The sequence below is a fragment of the Littorina saxatilis genome, linkage group LG12 (assembly GCF_037325665.1).
Source record: "Littorina saxatilis isolate snail1 linkage group LG12, US_GU_Lsax_2.0, whole genome shotgun sequence".
Taxonomy (NCBI): Eukaryota; Metazoa; Mollusca; class Gastropoda; order Littorinimorpha; family Littorinidae; genus Littorina; species Littorina saxatilis.
Window position 1 is genome coordinate 70,317,542 of NC_090256.1, and position 20,657 is coordinate 70,338,198.

Genomic DNA, 20,657 nt, shown 5'->3' on the forward strand with positions numbered 1-20,657 from the left:
ACCGTGTTGCATTCAGGCCGATGTATGTGATGCCATATAACCGTGTTGCATTCAGGCCGATGTATGTGATGCCATATAACCGTGTTGCATTCAGGGACAGCAAAATGGCTTAAAGGGACATGAAGACGGTACAACCAAGCAACAGTTTCAGCAGACCACACAGAGTCGCACGTGCCCGCCATGAAGACGGTACAACCAAGCAACAGTTTCAGCAGACCACAGAGAGTCTCACGTGCCCGCCATGAAGACGGTACAACCAAGCAACTGTTTCAGCAGACCACAGAAAGTCGCACGTGCCCGCCATGAAGACGGTACAACCAAGCAACTGTTTCAGCAGACCACAGAGAGTCGCACGTGCCCGCCATGAAGACGGTACAACCAAGCAACTGTTTCAGCAGACCACAGAGAGTCGCACGTGCCCGCCATGAAGACAGTACAACCAAGCAACTGTTTCAGCAGACCACACAGAGTCGCACGTGCCCGCCATGAAGACGGTACAACCAAGCAACTGTTTCAGCAGACCACAGAGAGTCGCACGTGCCCGCCATGAAGACGGTACAACCAAGCAACAGTTTCAGCAGACCACACAGAGAGTCGCACGTGCCCGCCATGAAGACGGCGGCGTCTGACGAAGCGAACGAAGGACAATAAGTCGCAAGTTACTGTGTGGACGGTCCCAAACGGGCACCACCCACTCTCTCGGGGCTCCATGCTGACCGTCACGTTTAAAAGTGCGTGGTCAAATGTTCCACATTATTCCTTTTCTGTCGACGTTGATTCTGAATCTGTCTCTGTCCAAGGGCACAAAAAACGATGCAGTGGAAATTCATCTTCGGCATGGTTCATCGTGTGAGGTTGTGTGTGAGAACATGTCAGCTGTCGATATTCACAATGGGAGGTGAGTGGTTGGCTAGCTGCAGCTAGGTCACGTGTGTACTTTGACTGGCAGACAGAAACAGATGAAAAGAGTCCATTATGCGACAATTTTGTGCGGCTAGTTGCATGCAGCAACAACACTTCATGGTGTAACCTCGCCAAAAACGCTTCAGCATAAAAAAAAATAAATTAAAAAAAAATAAAAAAACGCTTTCACTTCAAAAGCTTTTTATGACTAGGCCAGAAACCAAGCCCGAAGACAGCTGTCACAACTTTCTAAATCGGGTTATTAAAATGAACGCGAATTCACAACCGCTCCTCGAATCGATCTGGAACCTCATGTCAAAGAGCCTAAATCATCTGGGGATAAATAGATTTTGATACGCATCACAATCGTCATGTGTTTACATTTTATGCTTGAAAAACTACAGCTTGCGTTGTATTGACCTCAAGACGAAATCCTGACAACTGGAGGGCTGGCTGCCAGAAAGAGGCACATGCATGATGAATACGAAGGTTCATGCGCACATCTGGGTGTGAAGTGAAGCAGTTAGAGTCAGCAATGTAAAGCCTGTTTGTGTGTGCCCCACATTGCTGCTTTTGCTCCGTCCCTATAAATACCAGAACGTGGCTCAATGCTCATTGTATTGACTGTGTTAATCAGGCTTGGGTGCGGTGTTTGAATTCTCTGTTGCAAAAAGCTGTAAACTTAAAGGTAAGACGTGTTACTATCTGTTTGACATATTGTGCTCTATATTAGAATGCCATGTCTGTAAGCCTATGCCAGTGTGTGTGTGTGTGTCTATGTGCGTTCCTGTTTATGTGTGTTTCTGTCTGTCTGTATGTCTGTCTGTCTTTGAGCATATGACTGTCGGTCGATCTGTGAGTCTGTCTGTCTTTCTGTCTGTCTGTCTGTGAGCATATGACTGTCGGTCGGTCTGTGAGTCTGTTGGTCGGAGTGCTGTTCTATTCTCTGCTGAAAAAAAATAACAAGCTAAATAATTTGTTCAAGTAATAGTATGAGAGTTTAGTATTTTGATATACTACACACAGAAACTTGATATCAGTTAGTGAATCTATACACAACATTATGATGTCAAACAACTTTTTTAATTTAAAAAAATTAAAAAGTCGCGTGAAGCGATATAAAAACATTTAGTCAAATCTGTAGGCATCAAACTAAAGGATCAACTCCAAAAAAAGTTATCGGCGAGACTACATTCTGATAGTCTCGGCTAACCATATCCGAAGACCGAGACGGGTCACGCTTGTCACCGCGAAGCATGCGAACATTATACTCAACCTATTTTCTTTCATTCTGAGCGCGTTTTGAAAGTAAACAATGACAAATTTAATGAGCAAACTAATGAATTAATTATTCAGCTTCCGAGCTCAAATGCAATTCCAAAGTCCGGACTGAGTCAAAGATTGCTTGACCCAAATGTCAATCAGTTTGGTAGAAAAATGAGGGCGTGACAGTGCTGCCTCAGGCCTCAACTATCACTAAAAGCCGGATATGACGTCATCAAAGACATTGTTGAAATTTAAAAAGGGAAAACATTATCTGGGAATATCATAGCTTGGAACTCTGTATGTGTAGTTGCATGAAGATCGGTCAAGTCGTTTTCTCTGAATCGCTCTACACGCACACACATACATACACACATACATACACCACCACCCTCGTCTCGATTCCCAGTCTATGTTAAAACATTCAGTCGAAACTTGACCAAATGTAAACAAGTAATAGTATGAGAGTTTAGTATTTAGATATACTACACACACAAACTTGATATTAGTTAGAGAATCTATACCTCACATTAAGATATTAATCAACTAAATACAATAAATATATAGGTTGACTGCGACATTCGTACGCCTACAAATGGCTATCTATATTATGGCCGCATGAAAACAATCCTGACAGATGGCATTATGATCATGTCACAGCTGACCCGCTTGTATGCACAGTCGTCGTGTCCCCATCAGTTGTCTTTCCTTCCTTGACTCTTGTGTCGAAGAGTTAGTTGGAGTCTGCATTTCAGTGGCAGCGGTATCTGTGCAGGTAATTGTTGAATTGTACTTTCGCTCGTTCGTTCGTTCGTTCGTTTGTTCGTTCGTTCGTGTTTTTGTTCGTTCGGTTGTTCGTTCGTTCGTTTGTTCGTTCGTTCGGTCCGGTCGTCTGTCTGTATGTTTGTCTGTGTGTACGTCTGTCTGTCGATATCTCTGTCTGTCTGTCTGTCTGTCTGTTTATCTATTTGGTTGGTTTTGCTCATGTGTTTGTTTGTTTCTCTGTTACTTAGCAATATTTGATTTGTCCGTCACTATTTAACTTTCTTTCTTCGTTTTGCTTCTGTTGTGTTCTGTAGATCCTCTCCACCCGCTGTCAGCATGGCCGTTGTTCCAGCAGGACTAGCCGCAGTGTTCCTCACCTGTCTGTTGGCTGCCCCCACGGCTTGCGGCCCCTGGGACACCCCCGCCCCTCCCCCCGCCGGCCCTCCCCCGGGTGCCTCCACCTGTATCTTCACCAAAGACAGTGTCACACACTACATCAGTCCCGGACAGGTGAGCTTCTACTTATTTGGTAATGTTAAACTTTAACGTGTTAAGTTCATAGCTCAGAATCCAGTTGCATTCTTTACTTATTTTTGGCTCACGTAAGTGTAGCCTATGCGATCGTAACTTTGTCTGTCTGTGCGTGCGTGCGTATGTGCGTATGTGCGTGCGTGCGTGTGTATGTCTGTGGTAGAAACTCTAACATTTGAAGACGTCACATTACATTGACGTCACATTATGACGTAAGAGGGTTAGACGTCACGCGAAGGAAGTACTGAAAGTCTCGGTCATTATTATTTTGAGCGGGCCGAGACTAGTTGGCAGTCGTGTCCCTGTAAGTAGGCTACATGCAGACAGACAGATCTAGATCTAGTGTCTCGCTTTCTTGCACAGTTTCACCTATGCTCTTTCTGTGTGTGTGTGTGTGTGTGTGTGTGTGTGTGTGTGTGTGTGTGTGTGTGTGTGTGTGTGTGTGTGTGTGTGTGTGTGACGGAGTGATTGAGTTTGTGTTACTGTTTGTCGATTTCTTACGTGAGCCTTGATGGCTTCGCCTCTTGTTGATACAAATCTCTGTAATCAAGCCAAAGAACATTTGTCGTGAAATTAATTGACGGATTGAGCTCATAACTTAAGCATATGTAATTAATTTGGTTGTTTGATCGACAAAAATGACGCGAAAATGTATACGTTGTCAACCAATATCACTTACACGACAGAGCTGACTCCCCTGTCGGCATACACGGATAATTTCTTCTTTGACGCATATAAATGAAATGCATTCGTTCAGTTCATCTGAGTTCATTCCGTGACTTCAAAGGGATCTAAAATGACTTGTAATGCTTATAAGTCCAGGTTCTGCAAATTTGGAGGCTTAAATGCCTCTGAATTATGTGCTATGAATTTAACACGCTTTAGTTCAACATTACCACTTATTTGCTGTTTAGTGGCAAAAATCCGACACAGAATGACTGCTAACGTTCCAAAACAAGAATTAACAAGCTGACAACAAAATAGTTGTTTGCTTCGTTCATTTCGGAAGCGACAATTGAGAGAAACATGTCAGTCAAAGTACCATTTTTCTTTGCTTTTGTGTGTGTATGTGTGTGTGTGTGGGTGTGTGGGTGGAAGTCACAGTGTGTGTGTGTGTGTGGGTGGGTGTGGGTGGGTGTGGGTGTAAGTCACAGTGTGTGTGTGTGTGTGTGTGTGTGTGTGTGTGTGTGTCACTGTGTGTGGGTGGGTGTGTGGGTGTAAGTCACAGTGTGTGTGTGGGGGGGGGGGGGGTGTGCAACTGAAGAATCAATAAGATCAGCACACGTTTTTGAGTTGTTTTCATAAATGAACATACACAAATAAAATCGATCGATGTATCTCCAAAATCACAATACCATGAGAGAAATGTATGAATAAGTGCGTGTATAACGCATTGTTCGCAGATGTATGTAATTGCATCCACTGTTTTCATGAGCACACAAAGGATGCGATGGTCGTGTTGTGTGCATGTGTAATAGGCTTTCTCACACAGAGCGGAATGAGATGTCTCCAAGTGTACACTAGATGTCTATTATCGTACGTACAGGTGTAATAGGGTTTCTCACACAGAGCGGAATGAGATGTCTCCAAGTGTACAAAAGATGTCTATTATCGTACGTACAGGTGTGAAACATACAAAACAAGTGGATGAATAAGAGCATTAGGTTAGAGGGCTATACAATGTATTAAACAAATCTTTTTCAAACTTGGGTCATGTCTCGAGACTATTAAATCTTGGAAGTCTGTCGAGTTTCAAAGAAATGTATTTAAGACATGGTAATTTTCCTCCTTTTTTTTTGGCCCGAATATGACCCCTCTGTAACCTTGGAATTTGACGAGGATCAATCAGACTTTGCTTATATCTGCAACTAAAATAACTGTGAAAGTGTGTGAAGTTTCAAAGATATTTCTTGAAAACGTTTGAGCCGTGACCTCAAATGTAACGAAGGTGCATCCTACTTTTGTCTTGTTTGAAGATTATCCAAATGTACCAGTGTGTGACATTTGGAAGCGTGAGCTTTAAAAAGTCATCCGAGAAAATGTTAACGTTAATTTGTTTTCCAATGAAAGCCTGTTTATTACAAAGACTCTCCTAATTACTCATGTGAGTCAAAAATATTGTACACGTAAGTGCTTTTGAAAAAACGTATTTAATACCAATGTTTCTGTGCTCAGACGAAGTTTTTGTGTGTGTGTCTCTTTTCCTTTCTCTTTTTTGGGGGGGGACCTCAGTTGCATGCAGGCTGCCTCAACCGTACTTTTTTTTCCAGACGAAGATCATCGTCGACAGCGCGAGCACAGTATGTGAAGCGTACCTCTGTGACGGCAACACAGGCACCGCCAGCCTGGAGTTCGCTCTCTCCGCCACCTGTAGCTCTGGCTGTGTGGACGTGGCGGGCTCCGTCACCTACTGCAAGTGTCTGTCCAACTGTCCCGGAGGTGAGTGACACGTTGTTCTTGTTACACTCGTTCCCAGGACCACACACTCGGTCTTACCATAGACCAGGCTAGTTGGTCTATGGTCTTACCCAACGTGTAGACCAGGCTAGTTGGTCTATGGTCTTACCCAACGTGTAGGCCGGTGTAACACGAGAAAATTACTCCCACGAGATTATTACTCCGGAGTAAAAATTTCGTACGAAAATGTTACTCCCTTTACGAAAAAAGTACTCCCCCATTGCACGAGAAAATTACTTCCCACGACAGGTGAGTTCCGAGTAAACATTTCGTACAAAAATGTTACTCCCCAGACCAATAAATAACGAATATATTACTTCACCCTAACACGAGCAATTTAACTTCCCATGCCAGGTGTATGAAATGTTTACTCCCTTGTCCCCTGTTAGTCTTGGTGGTGGAAGGGGTGGAAGGAGGGTAGCGCGACATTCGTGTGCGCGAGATCAATTATTGGCATTATCCCTTCGCCCGCATCCCATTTTTGCGTACGAGATTTTTACTGGAAGTAAAAAAAATGGGGAGTAAAAATTTCGTGGAGGGAGTAAATGTTTCGTGGAGTAAAAATTTCGTGTTACACCGGGCCAGATGAGACGGTGAGCCCAACGGTTTACACGGGAAGGAGTGCCTGTAAAGGACTCCTCCGCCTCCCAAATGTTTACACGGGAAGGAGTGCCTGTAAAGGCCTCCTCCGCCTCCCAAATGTTTACACGGGAAGGAGTGTCTGTAAAGGCCTCCTCCGCCTCCAATTAATCATCAGTTTCTGGCCACGGATACCGCAAGGCTTTTACATACACTACAAACATCCTTTCGTTTGAACACTTACGGCTATAAAACACCCCTAGGTGCCCTCCATAGAGATCGAGAATTTGTTCAAAGAATTTATTTTGTGTGGACAGATATGTCTCTACTTAACGCCTCGTTATGGCACCAGATGTAACTTTTAACATCTAAAAACTAAATGTACAGCTTATGAGATAAACATTGTTAAAACACGGTAGAATTATGTTATCATCAAGACAAAGGCAATACAGTTTTGAAAGTGTGAAACTAGGGAACCCGGATGTATGTGTGTGAGTGTGTGTGTGTGTATGACAGGACCACCGGCTGCCCCGAGCGACGTGTGTGCGACCACCCAGCCCTGTTCTAACGGCGGCACGTGCAGCAACACGGGAGGCGACTCGTTCTCCTGTGCCTGCCCCGCTGGCTACGAGGGAGACCGCTGTCAGAGTGAGTGCCACACCATGATGATGGTGATCTTTCTTTATTTGGTGTTTAACGTCGTTTTCAACCACGAAGGTTATATCGCGACGGGAAAAGGGGGGAGATGGGATAGAGCCACTTGTCAATTGTTTCTTGTTCACAAAAGCACTAATCAAAAATTTGCTCCAGGGGCTTGCAACGTAGTACAATGTATTACCTTACTGGGAGAATGCAAGTTTCCAGTACAAAGGACTTAACATTTCTTAAATACTGCTTGACTAAAATCTTTACAAACATTGACTATATTCTATACAAGAAACACTTAACAAGGGTAAAAGGAGAAACAGAATCCGTTAGTCGCCTCTTACGACATGCTGGGGAGCATCGGGTAAAATCTTCCCCCTAACCCGCGGGGGGTGATGATGATGATGATGATGATGATGATGATGATGATGATGATAACGACGTCGACGATGGCCATGACGACGACGACGACGACGATGACGACGATGATGATGATGATGATGATGATGATGATGATGATGATGATGATGATGATGATAACGACGTCGACGTCGACAATGGCCATGACGATGATGATTCATTGCTTTGTTTTGTGCTGTTTTCTGACAACATTTTCCTCGTAAGTGTAAAAACATTTTGTCTTTCAGTCGACAAGTGTGATTCGTACTGTCTGAACGGGGGGACGTGCGTTCACGATTCGGCCAGATCAACAGGAGTAAGGTGTGAGTGTGCCACAGGCTACCTGGACGAGCAATGTCAGAGTGAGTACATCATGCTACTTGCCATCTGGCACTGAATTAGGTCTGTGTACATCATGCTACCCGCCATCTGGCACTGAATTAGGTCTTTGTACATCTTGCTACCAGCCATCTGGCACTGAGTTAGTTATGTGTACATCTTGCTACTTGCCATCTGGCACTGAATTACATCTTGCTACCTGCCATTTGGCACTGAAATAGGTCTTTGTACATCATGCTACCAGCAGGGATGGCCAAATCGTCCGCCCGATCCCCAGGGGCGAGTAAAATATTCGCCGGGCTAGTAGAAACCGCCTGGCATATCGCCTGGCTGGCCAGTGAACTGTCTTGTCCAATGCAACATTGTGTGGTTGTAATATTGAGTTTCAAAGCCATATAAACACTGCAGATGCAGCAACTGTGGAATGTACCGGGCCAGCGAAAGTTCTGACGGGCTAGTGACTTTCTTGAAGCTACTCGCCCGGCTGGCGAGTGAAAATTTTGAGATTTTGCCATCCCATCCGTTTTAGCCAGTACAGTACATCAACAAGAAATGCGGAACATGCAAAATAGGAATGTGGTGCATGCTATCATAATGAAAGGTGCGAGAGTGAGTATGTCATGGTGTGAACGATCTGACACACTCCGAATTAGTGTGAAAATGAATGGGGTTAAATTAAGACAGAAATGCATTCGTCTTCAGCACGATCTATATCGATAGAATCCATTTTACACATCGTGAAGCCTAGCACGACGTGTAGACCGTGGCAAAGGTGTCACTTAAAAGTTACATTTGATGACGCAATACGTACACGTTGCCGTACACGTTCTGACAAAAAGCCATGTCTAGACCTCCCTTACATGGATGAAAGATGAACTACGCAAAAATAGTTATGCTTTTGGAATAACAGTGCAATCATGCATAGTTCAGACACTCTAGAAGTATTCTTTTGATGAAAGATGAACTACGCCAGAATACAATATGCACGCTTTTATGAATGACAATCACGCATAGTTTGGACGCGTGTGAGGTGTTCCAGTGCTGAGTGAAAAGCGAATGGGCCATCAATGAATGGATTGAGATCTGTCTTTGTGATGACCTGTTGTTCCCCGTTGTTCCACAGCTCCCAGGTGCACCAGCGCGGTCAACCCTTGCTACAATGGCGGCGTGTGTGTGATGGACACCAGTAGCTCAGTGGGCTACGCCTGTCAGTGTGTCCCGGGCTACTCTGGACCGCACTGTGAAAGTAGGTATACTCTTGACAAGTTTGGGACTGGTCAAAAACATTTGTCATATTTAGAATCAAACAAGTCGCGTGAAGCGATATAAAGACATTTAGTCAAGATCAACACCACAAACCAATCATCGCCGAGACTACTTTCGGCTAACCATACCGAAGACCGAGACGGGTCACGCTCGCCTCCGCGAAGCACGCGTCCGTATTACTTACTGAACCTATTTCCTTTCATTCTGAGCACATTTTAAGAGTAAACATGACATATCTATATATTTTTTAATTCAGGAGAAGATGAGGAATACAACGCAATCAATTTTAAATCTGTTTGCGAAAAATCGATTTTAATGACAACTTTAATGAGCAAACTCATGAATTAATGTTTAAGCCTCCAAGCTGAAATGCAATACCAAAGTCCGGGCTTCGTCGAAGAATACTTTACCAACATTTGTACCAATTTGGTTGAAAAATGAGAGCGTGACAGTGCCGCCTCAACTTTCACAAAAAGCCGGATATGACGTCATCGAAGACGTTTATTAAAAACAAAAAAAAGGTGGGGATATTATACTCAGGAACTCTCATGTAAAGTTAATGAAAATCGGTCCGGTAGTTTTCTCTGAATCGCTGTACACACACACACACACACACACACACACACATACACACACACACACACATAGGGGCCTACCACGACCCTCATCTCGATTCCCCCTCTATGTTACAACATTTAGTCAAAACTTGACTAAATGTAAAAAGAAGAAAGGTAGGTTGTTGGAACGTTTGTTATTGACAAAACAATACAGTCACACATTCATTCGCTCGGCTTCCTGACGAGTGGGCGAAAACTGATTCTATCAAGATAAGTTTTTTGTGACTATTTGTTTGTCTGTTCACTTAAAAGATCGTTGAGTCGAAATATCTGTGAATGTATTGTTTTGTCAATAACAAACGTTCCAACAACCTACCTTTCTTGGTTTTTCATTCTGGATTTTGGAACGTTGGCAGTCTCTTTGTTTTTGGATTTGTGTCATAATTAGTTGTGGAGGCATGTTACTACAGAGTATTATTTTGTCAGCGTGTTCACTTTTAAACACAAACTGGTGAGCATTGTTCATGGCCAGGATCCTCTTGTAGCAAGTGCATTACACATTTCTGCCCTAGCATGTTCTGCGCTAATTTCATGAAAGTCTGAAAATCACCGCCTTTTTCCCCAAAAAAGGCAGAATCTGTCCACGTGTTTAGCGTGGCGTAAAGAAACTGTCAGAAAAGTTCCTGCAACAATAGGCCTACTCACAGTCTTTTTGTGGATTCTACAAAAGGCAAGTATTAATTGAATATGGGACACTTGATTTTTTTTTTGATTTTTTTTTTTTAAGATTGTATCCATTCCCTTTACGAGTCCTGAACCTTTTACTGGTACACTTTTTGAACTCTTCTGTACTGAAATACATGTTTCTTTCTCCTCCTTTTACAAGTTGTGAAGAGAATGACAGTAGGCCTACCCTCTGTTAGGTGCATTTTCACATTCAATGTTGAAGTGTTTATCTCCCAGATTATTCAAAGAATAAAAGTTCGTTGATTAGGTTGGGTTGTATTTTATACGTTTTCAATTTTTATTTCCTTCCGTTTCCATATAATGCGTATGTACGCTTTGATTAGGTTGGGTTGTATTTTAGAAGTTTTCAATTGTTATTTCCTTTTGTTTCCATATGATGCATATGTACGCTGTTATGTTCTGGTGTGTCACAAAGATGTGAGTAGCATATTTGTGAGGTGAAACCACGTCGTGTTTTTAACCTCCCTAAATGTTGTACAGACGAGGCGTAGAGACTGGGAAGCGTTATTCACGTGTTTCGTGTGTTTCACGCAAAACTGGCTTTATGATATGAGCTGTGTTTGAGACATATAGCTGGTCAGGGGTAAATAACGTCACAGCGTTTGAGATTTTCAACCGGGAAGGTTGTCGGGCGCGTGTCAGACTTGTTCTGGGAACAAGTACTCTTTCAAGAGACGGGTCTCTTAAGGTAAATGATTTACTATGTTGTATATTATTGACGTTGGAATACATAGCTGGAGCGTAAAGGTTAGTGTATATAAAGTGCACCAAATCTTAGTGTGAAGCGTTGAGAGAATTCTTGATGTAATTGTATCACGGTTTTTCATGGGGAATTTCTTGAACATAATTGCTACGCATTTATGTTATGTTTAAGACGGTCATGCTTTGTATGGGGAGTGTTATTCATTGATTAAGTATTAGTTTGGATATTGAAGGTGGACGGAATGTGAAAGTGGAATGAACGAGAATGTATGAGTGGTACATGAACGTTTGGAAGAAGAGATGGTTTTAGAGAATGTTGTATTAAGACTTGGTTAAATTCTTTAGGAGTTTCCATGAGGGATTTCCATGGCGTATAAGGGAGGGTCCTTACACGGGAGAAGCGCGAGACGACGGTGGAAGCAAGGGACCACCTCGGCGCAGATGACTAGACGAGTGGAGTCTTCATCGATACCGGTCGTAGCTGACGACGGTTGTTTCCGCTACGGGCGGAAGGGTTTCTCGGGGAGAAACCTGGAAGGTGTGTGTTGGCATCTTCAGTGAGAGGTGTGTTGGCATCTTCAGTGAAAGGTGTGTGTTGGCATCTTCAGTGAAAGGTGTGTGTTGGCATCTTCAGTGAAAGGTGTGTGTTAGCATCTGTGTGTGTTGGCATCTGAATTCATTATTCTACGAGGATTCAGCGAGACAAGTAAGTGAACTGGCGACATGCAGTGAGCCGTGATACGAACTCGTGAGTGTCTGCTGGTACCTTCTTGTGTGCGTTAATCTATATTTGAGAAAGTATTGTTATAATATGTATTTACATGCCTTGAGTGAAAACTGGAAGATTGTGCGAACTGTGTGTCGAAAGGTTGTTTCATATTGATGTATTTAAAGTGAAGAAGTATGTTGTTTTTTTGGTTGAGGAAATAATGAGCCTGCATCCTCCCAAATTCTGTTTTTGAAGTGTTTGGTGTGAAAGGGTAGAGACAGTGCAATAGGGCAGAACACGTACATTAAATTCACATGCAAACCACTTCGTGACATGGTGTTATTCAGAATTGTGATATTTGCATTTTTTCTACGGTTAGTTTTGCGTGTCAGACAATGGTTGTGGTTTTTTTTTTTTTTTTGGGGGGGGGGGGTCTTTTTAAACCCAAACCAAGTATGCTTTATATCACACAAAACTATAAGGCTCTGGTGGTATGAAAATAAAAGACGTCAGGGACACATCAAGTCGTATATTGAGTCAGTAAAGCGGTCAACAAGAAAATGCCTAACTGCCATGAGGTGATTTTATGTATGAACCTAACATGTTGGTGCAGTGGTTGCAACGATGTCCACACATACGGTGTCTTGCACTCAGCAGCTGTTGGCGTGTGTTACAGCTAGTCGTTTGGCCCAATAATTACGTCTAATTGCTCGGAAAGTTCATAAACACGAAGTCAATACATTTCGCTGTTTGCAGCGGTTCACGGTTCACTCGGCGTCCTAGCCGTGCTACTAGGCCTTTGTCATAAAGCATGTCATCATTCTGACATTTTATTGAGAACAAGAGGCGAAGCCTTCAAGGCTCACGTAAGAAATCGACAAACAGTAACACAAACTCAATCACTCCGTCACACATACACACAGTGACACACACACACACACACACACACACACACGGACAAACACACACACACACACACACACACACACACACACACACACACACACAGTAAGCATAGGTGAAACTGTGCAAGAAAGCGAGACACTGGATCTGCCAACTAGTCTCGGCCCGCTCACAATAACAATGACCGAGACTTTCAGTAATTCCTTTGCGTGACGTCTAACCCTCTTACGTCATAATGTGACGTCTTCAAATAGTTTCTATCACACACGTCAAACACTTTTGACCGAGACGTAATCTTCTTATGCGAGCTTTATCCATAGACTCGGAAATGTTAAAGTTTCTATCACACACACACACACGCACAGACAGACAAAGTTTATCATCGCATAGGCTACACTTACGTGAGCCAAAAATTAGGGTCTGTATTGTGTTTGCAGCTGTTTCCACGTGCGAGTCCACATGGACGCAGCTAGGCGTGTAGTGCTACAAGGTTTTTGGCATGCAACGTTTACTTATTCTGATCATAAGACTATTACATGTTGTATTTAGAAGACAAAGCGAACATATCTATGTACTGATTACAGCGGTGTCCACGTGCGAGGCCGCATGGTCGAAGCAAAGCGTGCACTAAAACAAGGCCTTTGGCATGCTATGTGTAATGTTTGATGTCCTGATTGCAGCGGTTTCCACATGCGAGGCCACATAGACGCAGCTAGGCGTGTAGTGCTACAAGGCTTTTGACATGCAAAGTTTATTTATTCTGATTATAAGACAGTTACATATTGTAATTTGAAGACAATGCTAACAGGTTGATGTTCTGGTTGCAGCGGTTTCCACGTGCGAGGCCTCATGGACCAAGGAAGGTGTGTACTGCTACAAGACTTTTGACATGAAGCGGACCTACGACCAGGCGGTGGACCGTTGCCAGCAAGAAGGAGCCATCGTGAGCAAGAGCCAGTCTCAAGCGGAGAACGATTACATCCGGGGTCTGCTGTAAGCATGTTTTGACTTCATATTTTCAGATAGACCAGGAATCGAGAGGAGATGGTAGTGTGTGTATGTATGTGTGTATGTATACAGCGATCCCAGAAAACCACTGTAAAGATGTGTGTGAAACTTTACATGTTAATTCTTGCATATAATATCCCCAAACGTTGGTTTTTTTTCTTCATTTTTGTTGATAAATGTCTTTGATGACGTTATATCCGGCTTTTTGTGGTGATCTCATTTTTCAATAAAATTGATTTAAATGCTTTGACTCAGTCTGGACAATGGGATTGCATTTCAGCTGGGCAAAAACATATCTATAAGTGTGTTCATTAAAGTTGTCATTAAAATCGAATGTTCCCTTACAGGCTGTAAAAATGATTGCACTGTATTTTTCATCAATTCCTTTATATATATATGTTATATTTACTCTGGAAATGTGCTCATATTAACAGAAAATCGGTCTATGCAAACTAGGTCTTAAGTTGGCATGCTTTCGCCAAGACCAGCTTGACTCGTTTCGTTGTACAGGTTTTGGCTAACCGGGTGTAAGTATATTCTCGACCATGACTGATCCCAGGTTTTCAGAGTCGATCATATAGTTTTGGACTAAATGTTTTGATACCGCTTGAAACGATTACCTACTTTTGACTTTCCAGCCTGAGTCAGCATGTGGTAGAGACACAAACTTCAATCTTGCTGTTGTCTCGCTTTTTTCCATTTCATTGTTGATGTCTGCATTGTATTCATTCATCCTTGTCTTCTCCTTTTTCTTTCCTTCTTTCTTACTATTGTCCATATCTTGATGTGAGTTCATCAGAACAGGTGCAATGGCGTCCAATTATTTCATTTTATAATTCACTTATCACTCGTTGAATTATGAATTATTTATTATCATTTTGAATTATTTTCCCGCAAGTTCTCAATACACACAATCCGCTCTACTGAAGGTTCACAATTAGCGAGTTTCAATATAGCCAACGTTCACAGTAACCGGATTTTCTGAATTTACTTTCACAATAAGCAGGTTTTGAATGTGTTAATTGTTCACAATAAACGGGCTTCAATGTCATAAACGTTCACAATTATAAGCGAATTTCAATGTAGCGAATTATCACAGTAAGTGGATTTCTCTGTATTTACTTCCACAATAAGCGGGGTTTGAATGTGTTAACTGTTCACAATAAGCGGGGTTTGAATGTGTTAACTGTTCACAATAAGCGGGTTTTGAATGTGTTAACTGTTCACCATAAGCGGGTTTCAATGTGTTAACTGTTCACCATAAGCGGGTTTTCAATGTGTTAACTGTTCACCATAGGCGGGTTTTCAATGTGTTACCTATTCACAATAAGCGGATTTTCAATGTGTTAACTGTTCACAATAAGCGGGGTTTGAATGTGTTAGCTGTTCACAATAAGCGGGTTGCAGTTTGATCAACGTTCACAATAAACGATTTTTTCCAAGTTTGTTTATGATGTCTGTATATTTCTTTGGCAGCGTGGACGGCATGTGGCTAGGGGTAAGGGACAGCGTACAGGAAGGATCATGGGTGTGGTCTGATGGATCACCGGCCTTCACAGCCTCTGGAGACTTCACTAAGTGGAAATCAGGTACAGCTTCGATGGTCCAGGGATTATCTTTTCCTTTAACTGGGTAGCGCCGTATAGGTCCAATTCATTCTTCTTACTCGGCGTGACGTTATCAAATGGATCGGCTAGCTTTAGCCCGAAGGGGCACAACTCCGCTCATACTCTCTTCGCGCCGCCATATTGGATGCCGTCTTTGTTAGTTTTCTTCATTGCACTCTTGTTCTTTTTGCGTATTTCACTGTGTATGCAGACAGGGAAAGGCGCGAGCGCCGTAACCAACAGCGAAAACGGCCACACGACCACTCAGCGAACCGAAACAGAATCCCTAAGCTGCCTAAACGACAATAGTCAATCTATTGTCCCGAACCTACAACCCGGTCTGCCCTCGGGCGGACCACCCTCATCTTCCAAAAAGGGATGAATTGTCTCGTTGCTAAACCAAACAAACAACTATTACACCCTCCCTCCAATGAACCTGTACGCATAGTACACATACGGGGAATATAACCCGTTAATATACGACCACAGTACATTTAGTACAATACATCCTAGTACACACCATGGAGGAAAAATCCCACCATAAATCATACATAAATGATTATCTTTATTGTTTTTCTTCTTGTGAATAAACACAAGAAAGAAATGGGCTGAACAAACAAATACACGAATCACCGAGCCTTATATAAGCCTCAGTCACTGTGAGGACATTTGGGTAATAAACCACCAGTACGTGCAAGTACATCCTAAAAAGGGAAATGAATAATAGTCATCTATAAATGATTATTCTCAATTGAGAATCAAAATAATGAGGATATGGGTTTGAATAGTTGTCCCCTGACGAGGCTACCTTTCAGTTTCCCCAGAACACCTCTCTAAAACCACAAAGAAGCTATCCTAGCAATTTGAAACTGTAAATATTGCCGAAAAGTACTACAATTGGGAGAGGTACTTAGGGATCTCTGGGCTGCCTACTGCATTTGCCGGGTTTGGCAGACCCTTGATTTTTACCCCCTATGCCACACAACGTGTCATTTTCACTTTTGTCGAGTCGCCACCCAACGCTCAAGCACTGTCAGAGATCGTGCAAGGCATCCAACATGGCGGCGGATGACCAATTCCAGAGAGTTACGACCCGTGATTCTCATACCGCGCGCGCCGAGTAGAAATGCTGTTGATAACTTGAGTTTCTGCAATGGGCCTGTACTGTATGGCAGCTCGCTTTCCCCAGGGAGAAACCAGCCCGAATTTTCATGAGGGTAATATCACAGGACTGTATGAATGTTATCCTTATCCTGATCCTAAATGTTTTGTCTTTAGACATCCAGACTGTTACGGCTTCTCGGTCTCTGTAGGTCTGTTTATCTATCTCGCTGTCACTGTCTCTTCCTCTGCCTCTCTCTCTCTCTCTCTCTCTCTCTCTCTCTCTCTCTCTCTCTCTCTCTTTCTCTTTCTCTCTCTCTGTCTCTCTCTCTCCCTCTGTCTCTCTCTCTCTGTCTCTCTCTCTCTCTCTCTCGCTATGTCTCTCTGTCTCTCTCTGTGTCTCTCTCTCTGTGTCTCTCTCTCTCTCTGTCTATCTCTCTCTCTCTGTCTCTCTCTCTGTCTATCTCTCTCTCTGTCTCTCTCTGTCTCTGTCTCTCTCTGTCTCTCTCTCTGTCTCTCTCTCTCTCTGTCTCTGTCTGTCTCTCTGTCTGTCTCTCTCTCTCCCTTTCTGTCTCTCCCTCTCTCTCTCCCTCTGTCTCTCTCTCTGTGGGTCTCTCTCTCTCTCCCTCTGTCTCTCTCTCTGTCCCTCTCTCTCTGTCTCTCTCTCTCTGGGTCTGTCCCTCTCTCTCTCTGTCTCTCTCTCTCTGTCTCTCTCTCTCTCTGTCCCCCTCTCTCTCTCTCTCTCTCTCTCTCTCTCTCTCTCTCTCTCTCTCTCTCTCTCTCTCTCTCTCTCTCTCTCTCTCTCTCTCTCTCTCTCTTACTTCCTGAACTGCCACACCAGAAAGTTATTCTTCATTGCTCATATTCAATCTGTTATTGATTACGCATCGACGCTATGGGACTCAGCAAGTGAAAATTCCTTAAAACCACTTAGCAGATTACATAAAAGAGCGCTAAAAGTAGTATTACTAAAGCACACTACCCTCACAGAGTTAGACTACATACATTTAGGGATCGTACCTCTCAAGACTGCTTTTTTACCAAAGGAATCTTTATGCATAAAATTATATCCGAAACTCTACCCCAAACCATTTGTTCAAAGTTCTCTTTGAAGAATTCACACCACCTTATGAAATTTAACACTCCTCTTCCTAGGATAGACTTATTTAAGTCTTGTCTAGTTTATTCCGGTGGCTGTCTCTGGAACGCTCTTCCGAATGCCTTGCGGGAAGCTACCAGCGCAGATTCTTTCATAAACAAATATATATCCCATTTAATGAAAATAGTATATTCTTGATTGTTATGTCCTTTGGGACAGAGTCACTCACTTTTGATTTATAGTTTTGTTCACGAAATTATGATGTTCTGCATACTATCCATTGTCTTGCAGAGTTGAAATACTATTACATAGTATTCTGACTCTAATTGTCATGAACATTTATAAACTACAATGTTTCATGTAATGCACTTATGTACATAAACTTATACTGTTTTACTAATTATGTAAGTATGTAGTAGTAGTTATTATAGTAGATTTAGTCCCTCTTTAGGGCGAGGGCCAGATGCAAAAAAGTATACCAATGCTTATTCTGTTACCCTCGTAAAATAAAGAATTGTCATTGTCATTGTCATTGTCTCTCTCACTCTCTCTCTCTCTCTCACTCTCTCTCACTCTCTCTCTCTTTCTCTCTCTCTCTCTCTCTCTCTCTCTCTCTCTCTCTCTCTCTCTCTCTCTCTCTCTCTGCTACCTACATTTCTTTGTTACTTTCCCTCTGAGCGGGTACCGTCAGCTGTCAGTGTTATCTGCACAACGTATCTGCTTTGATTCGTTTTACTCGTTTTTTCACTTCAATGTTGTGTATCTTTGTGTGATGTTTTGCTCTGTCTTCTTGCTGAAGGTTCCTATCAAATTTTCTCTTATATCTATTATTTTCAATTGTCTAAAACTTGCCGTTGTTTCCATCAACAGGAGAGCCAGACAACGCGCACGGGACCGAGACCGACGCGGATTGCGTATCGGCCAACAGCAATGGCAAGTGGATGGACATCCCCTGCTCCAACAAGAAGGTCTTCGTGTGCCGGAAGGACCTCTAGGTTCACTGATACACGTACACGATGGGAACACATGGTGGCACAATGTGGCTCAAGGCATATACGTAAAGCTTGCCGTAATTATTTTCATTTTTATTTGTTTTTAAATGGTATTTCGCCATACCTTTTTCAGTGGCTGACAAGTTGATAAATCTCCCCGGAAAACGCAAATAAAATTTTAAAACATTTACATCAACATGCTTATTATTTCTTGTGTTGTCTCCTGACGTTGTAACATAGAGAGAGGGATAAGACCTGTTTCTTTGTTGTCTCCTGATGTTGTAACATAGAGAGAGGGATAAGACCTGTTTCTTTGTTGTCTCCTGATGTTGTAACATAGAGAGAGGGATAAGACCTGTTTCTTTGTCTCCTGACGTTGTAACATAGAGAGAGGGATAAGACCTGTTTCTTTGTTGTCTCCTGATGTTGTAACATAGAGAGAGGGATAAGACCTGTTTCTTTGTTGTCTCCTGACGTTGTAACATAGAGAGAGGGATAAGACCTGTTTCTAAAGTCTGTCTCCTGACGTTGTAACATAGAGAGAGGGATAAGACCTGTTTCTAAAGTCTGTCTCCTGATGTTGTAACATAGAGAGAGGGATAAGACCTGTTTCTTTGTTGTCTCCTGACGTTGTAACATAGAGAGAGGGATAAGACCTGTTTCTTTGTTGTCTCCTGACGTTGTAACATAGAGAGAGGGATAAGACCTGTTTCTAAAGTCTGTCTCCTGACGTTGTAACATAGAGAGAGGGATAAGACCTGTTTCTAAAGTCTGTCTCCTGATGTTGTAACATAGAGAGAGGGATAAGACCTGTTTCTTTGTTGTCTCCTGATGTTGTAACATAGAGAGAGGGATAAGACCTGTTTCTTTGTTGTCTCCTGATGTTGTAACATAGAGAGAGGGATAAGACCTGTTTCTAAAGTCTGTCTCCTGATGTTGTAACATAGAGAGAGGGATAAGACCTGCTTCTAAAGTCTGTCTCCTGATGTTGTAACATAGAGAGAGGGATAAGACCTTTTTCTTTGTTGTCTCCTGACGTTGTAACATAGAGAGAGGGATAAGACCTGTTTCTTTGTTGTCTCCTGACGTTGTAACATAGAGAGAGGGATAAGACCTGTTTCTTTGTTGTCTCCTGATGTTGTAACATAGAGAGAGGGATAAGACCTGCTTCTAAAGTCTGTCTCCTGATGTTGTAACATAGAGAGAGGGATAAGACCTTTTTCTTTGTTGTCTCCTGACGTTGTAACATAGAGAGAGGGATAAGACCTGTTTCTTTGTTGTCTCCTGACGTTGTAACATAGAGAGAGGGATAAGACCTGTTTCTAAAGTCTGTCTCCATCAAGTGTCACAGAAACAGAGCTGTAGCACAGAAAACACGGATCAATTTTAAAGAATGTTTGAGACTTGTACCCAATGGTCCAATCCCTTGTCAACGACCTGTGTTGGATGAACTATGTTTAAAGATTGTGTTCAAGTTCGATAAAATGTCCCCTCTAATCTTGTATCCTTGGTGGCGCGCCTGTAGTCGCTTTGCTGCGTCAATGTCATTTCAATATCAACACAAACGCCAGGAAGGTATCAATGGGTGCTTTAGCACACATACACCATTAGACACCAGCAGATGCTACAGTAATAAACGTCCAGTGAAATGACACGTGTGAAACCAGTAGTCCCAAGCACTGACTGACTAACTTTCTATTTGTGTCCCCACTACTAGCGACTATTGAGGACATGACGTGGTTATATGCTGATAGTCCCAAGCACTGACTGACTAACTTTCTGTCCCCACTACTAGCGACTATTGAGGACATGACGTGGTTATATGCTGATAGTCCCAAGCACTGACTGACTAACTTTCTGTCCCCACTACTAGCGACTATTGAGGACATGACGTGGTTATATGCTGATAGTCCCAAGCACTGACTGACTAACTTTCTATTTGTGTCCCCACTACTAGCGACTATTGAGGACATGACGTGGTTATATGCTGATAGTCCCAAGCACTGACTAACTTTCTATTTGTGCCCCCACTACTAGCGACTATTGAGGACATGACGTGGTTATATGCTGATAGTCCCAAGCACT

At 42.8% G+C, this 20,657-nt stretch overlaps 1 protein-coding gene and 2 long non-coding RNA genes across 4 annotated transcripts; 1 reads left to right on the top strand and 2 right to left on the bottom strand.

Annotated features, from left to right (window-relative positions):
• The first annotated feature begins 1,444 nt into the window (after positions 1–1,444).
• On the top strand, positions 1,445–18,762 carry LOC138982678 (neurocan core protein-like). 2 transcript variants are annotated; one of them, XM_070356004.1, is made up of 9 exons: positions 1,445–1,591; positions 3,246–3,441; positions 5,733–5,901; positions 7,015–7,146; positions 7,791–7,904; positions 9,005–9,127; positions 13,593–13,758; positions 15,250–15,362; positions 18,451–18,762. In XM_070356004.1, the coding sequence occupies exons 2-9, from the start codon at positions 3,268–3,270 to the stop codon at positions 18,573–18,575; spliced, it is 1,116 nt and encodes a 371-aa protein (XP_070212105.1). In that variant the 5' UTR covers positions 1,445–1,591; positions 3,246–3,267; the 3' UTR covers positions 18,576–18,762. The 2 variants fall into 2 exon arrangements, with proteins under 2 accessions (XP_070212105.1, XP_070212106.1); XM_070356005.1 differs by lacking the exon at positions 1,445–1,591 and adding an exon at positions 2,830–2,941.
• Positions 18,763–18,786: 24 nt separating this feature from the next.
• Positions 18,787–19,134, bottom strand: LOC138982682 (uncharacterized). Its single transcript, XR_011460930.1, has 2 exons — positions 19,075–19,134; positions 18,787–18,827 (listed from the first exon to the last, which is right to left on the bottom strand). It is a non-coding gene; the product is annotated as an uncharacterized lncRNA (long non-coding RNA).
• Positions 19,135–19,415: 281 nt separating this feature from the next.
• Positions 19,416–20,057, bottom strand: LOC138982681 (uncharacterized). Its single transcript, XR_011460929.1, has 3 exons — positions 19,889–20,057; positions 19,637–19,788; positions 19,416–19,534 (listed from the first exon to the last, which is right to left on the bottom strand). It is a non-coding gene; the product is annotated as an uncharacterized lncRNA (long non-coding RNA).
• Positions 20,058–20,657: the final 600 nt, after the last annotated feature.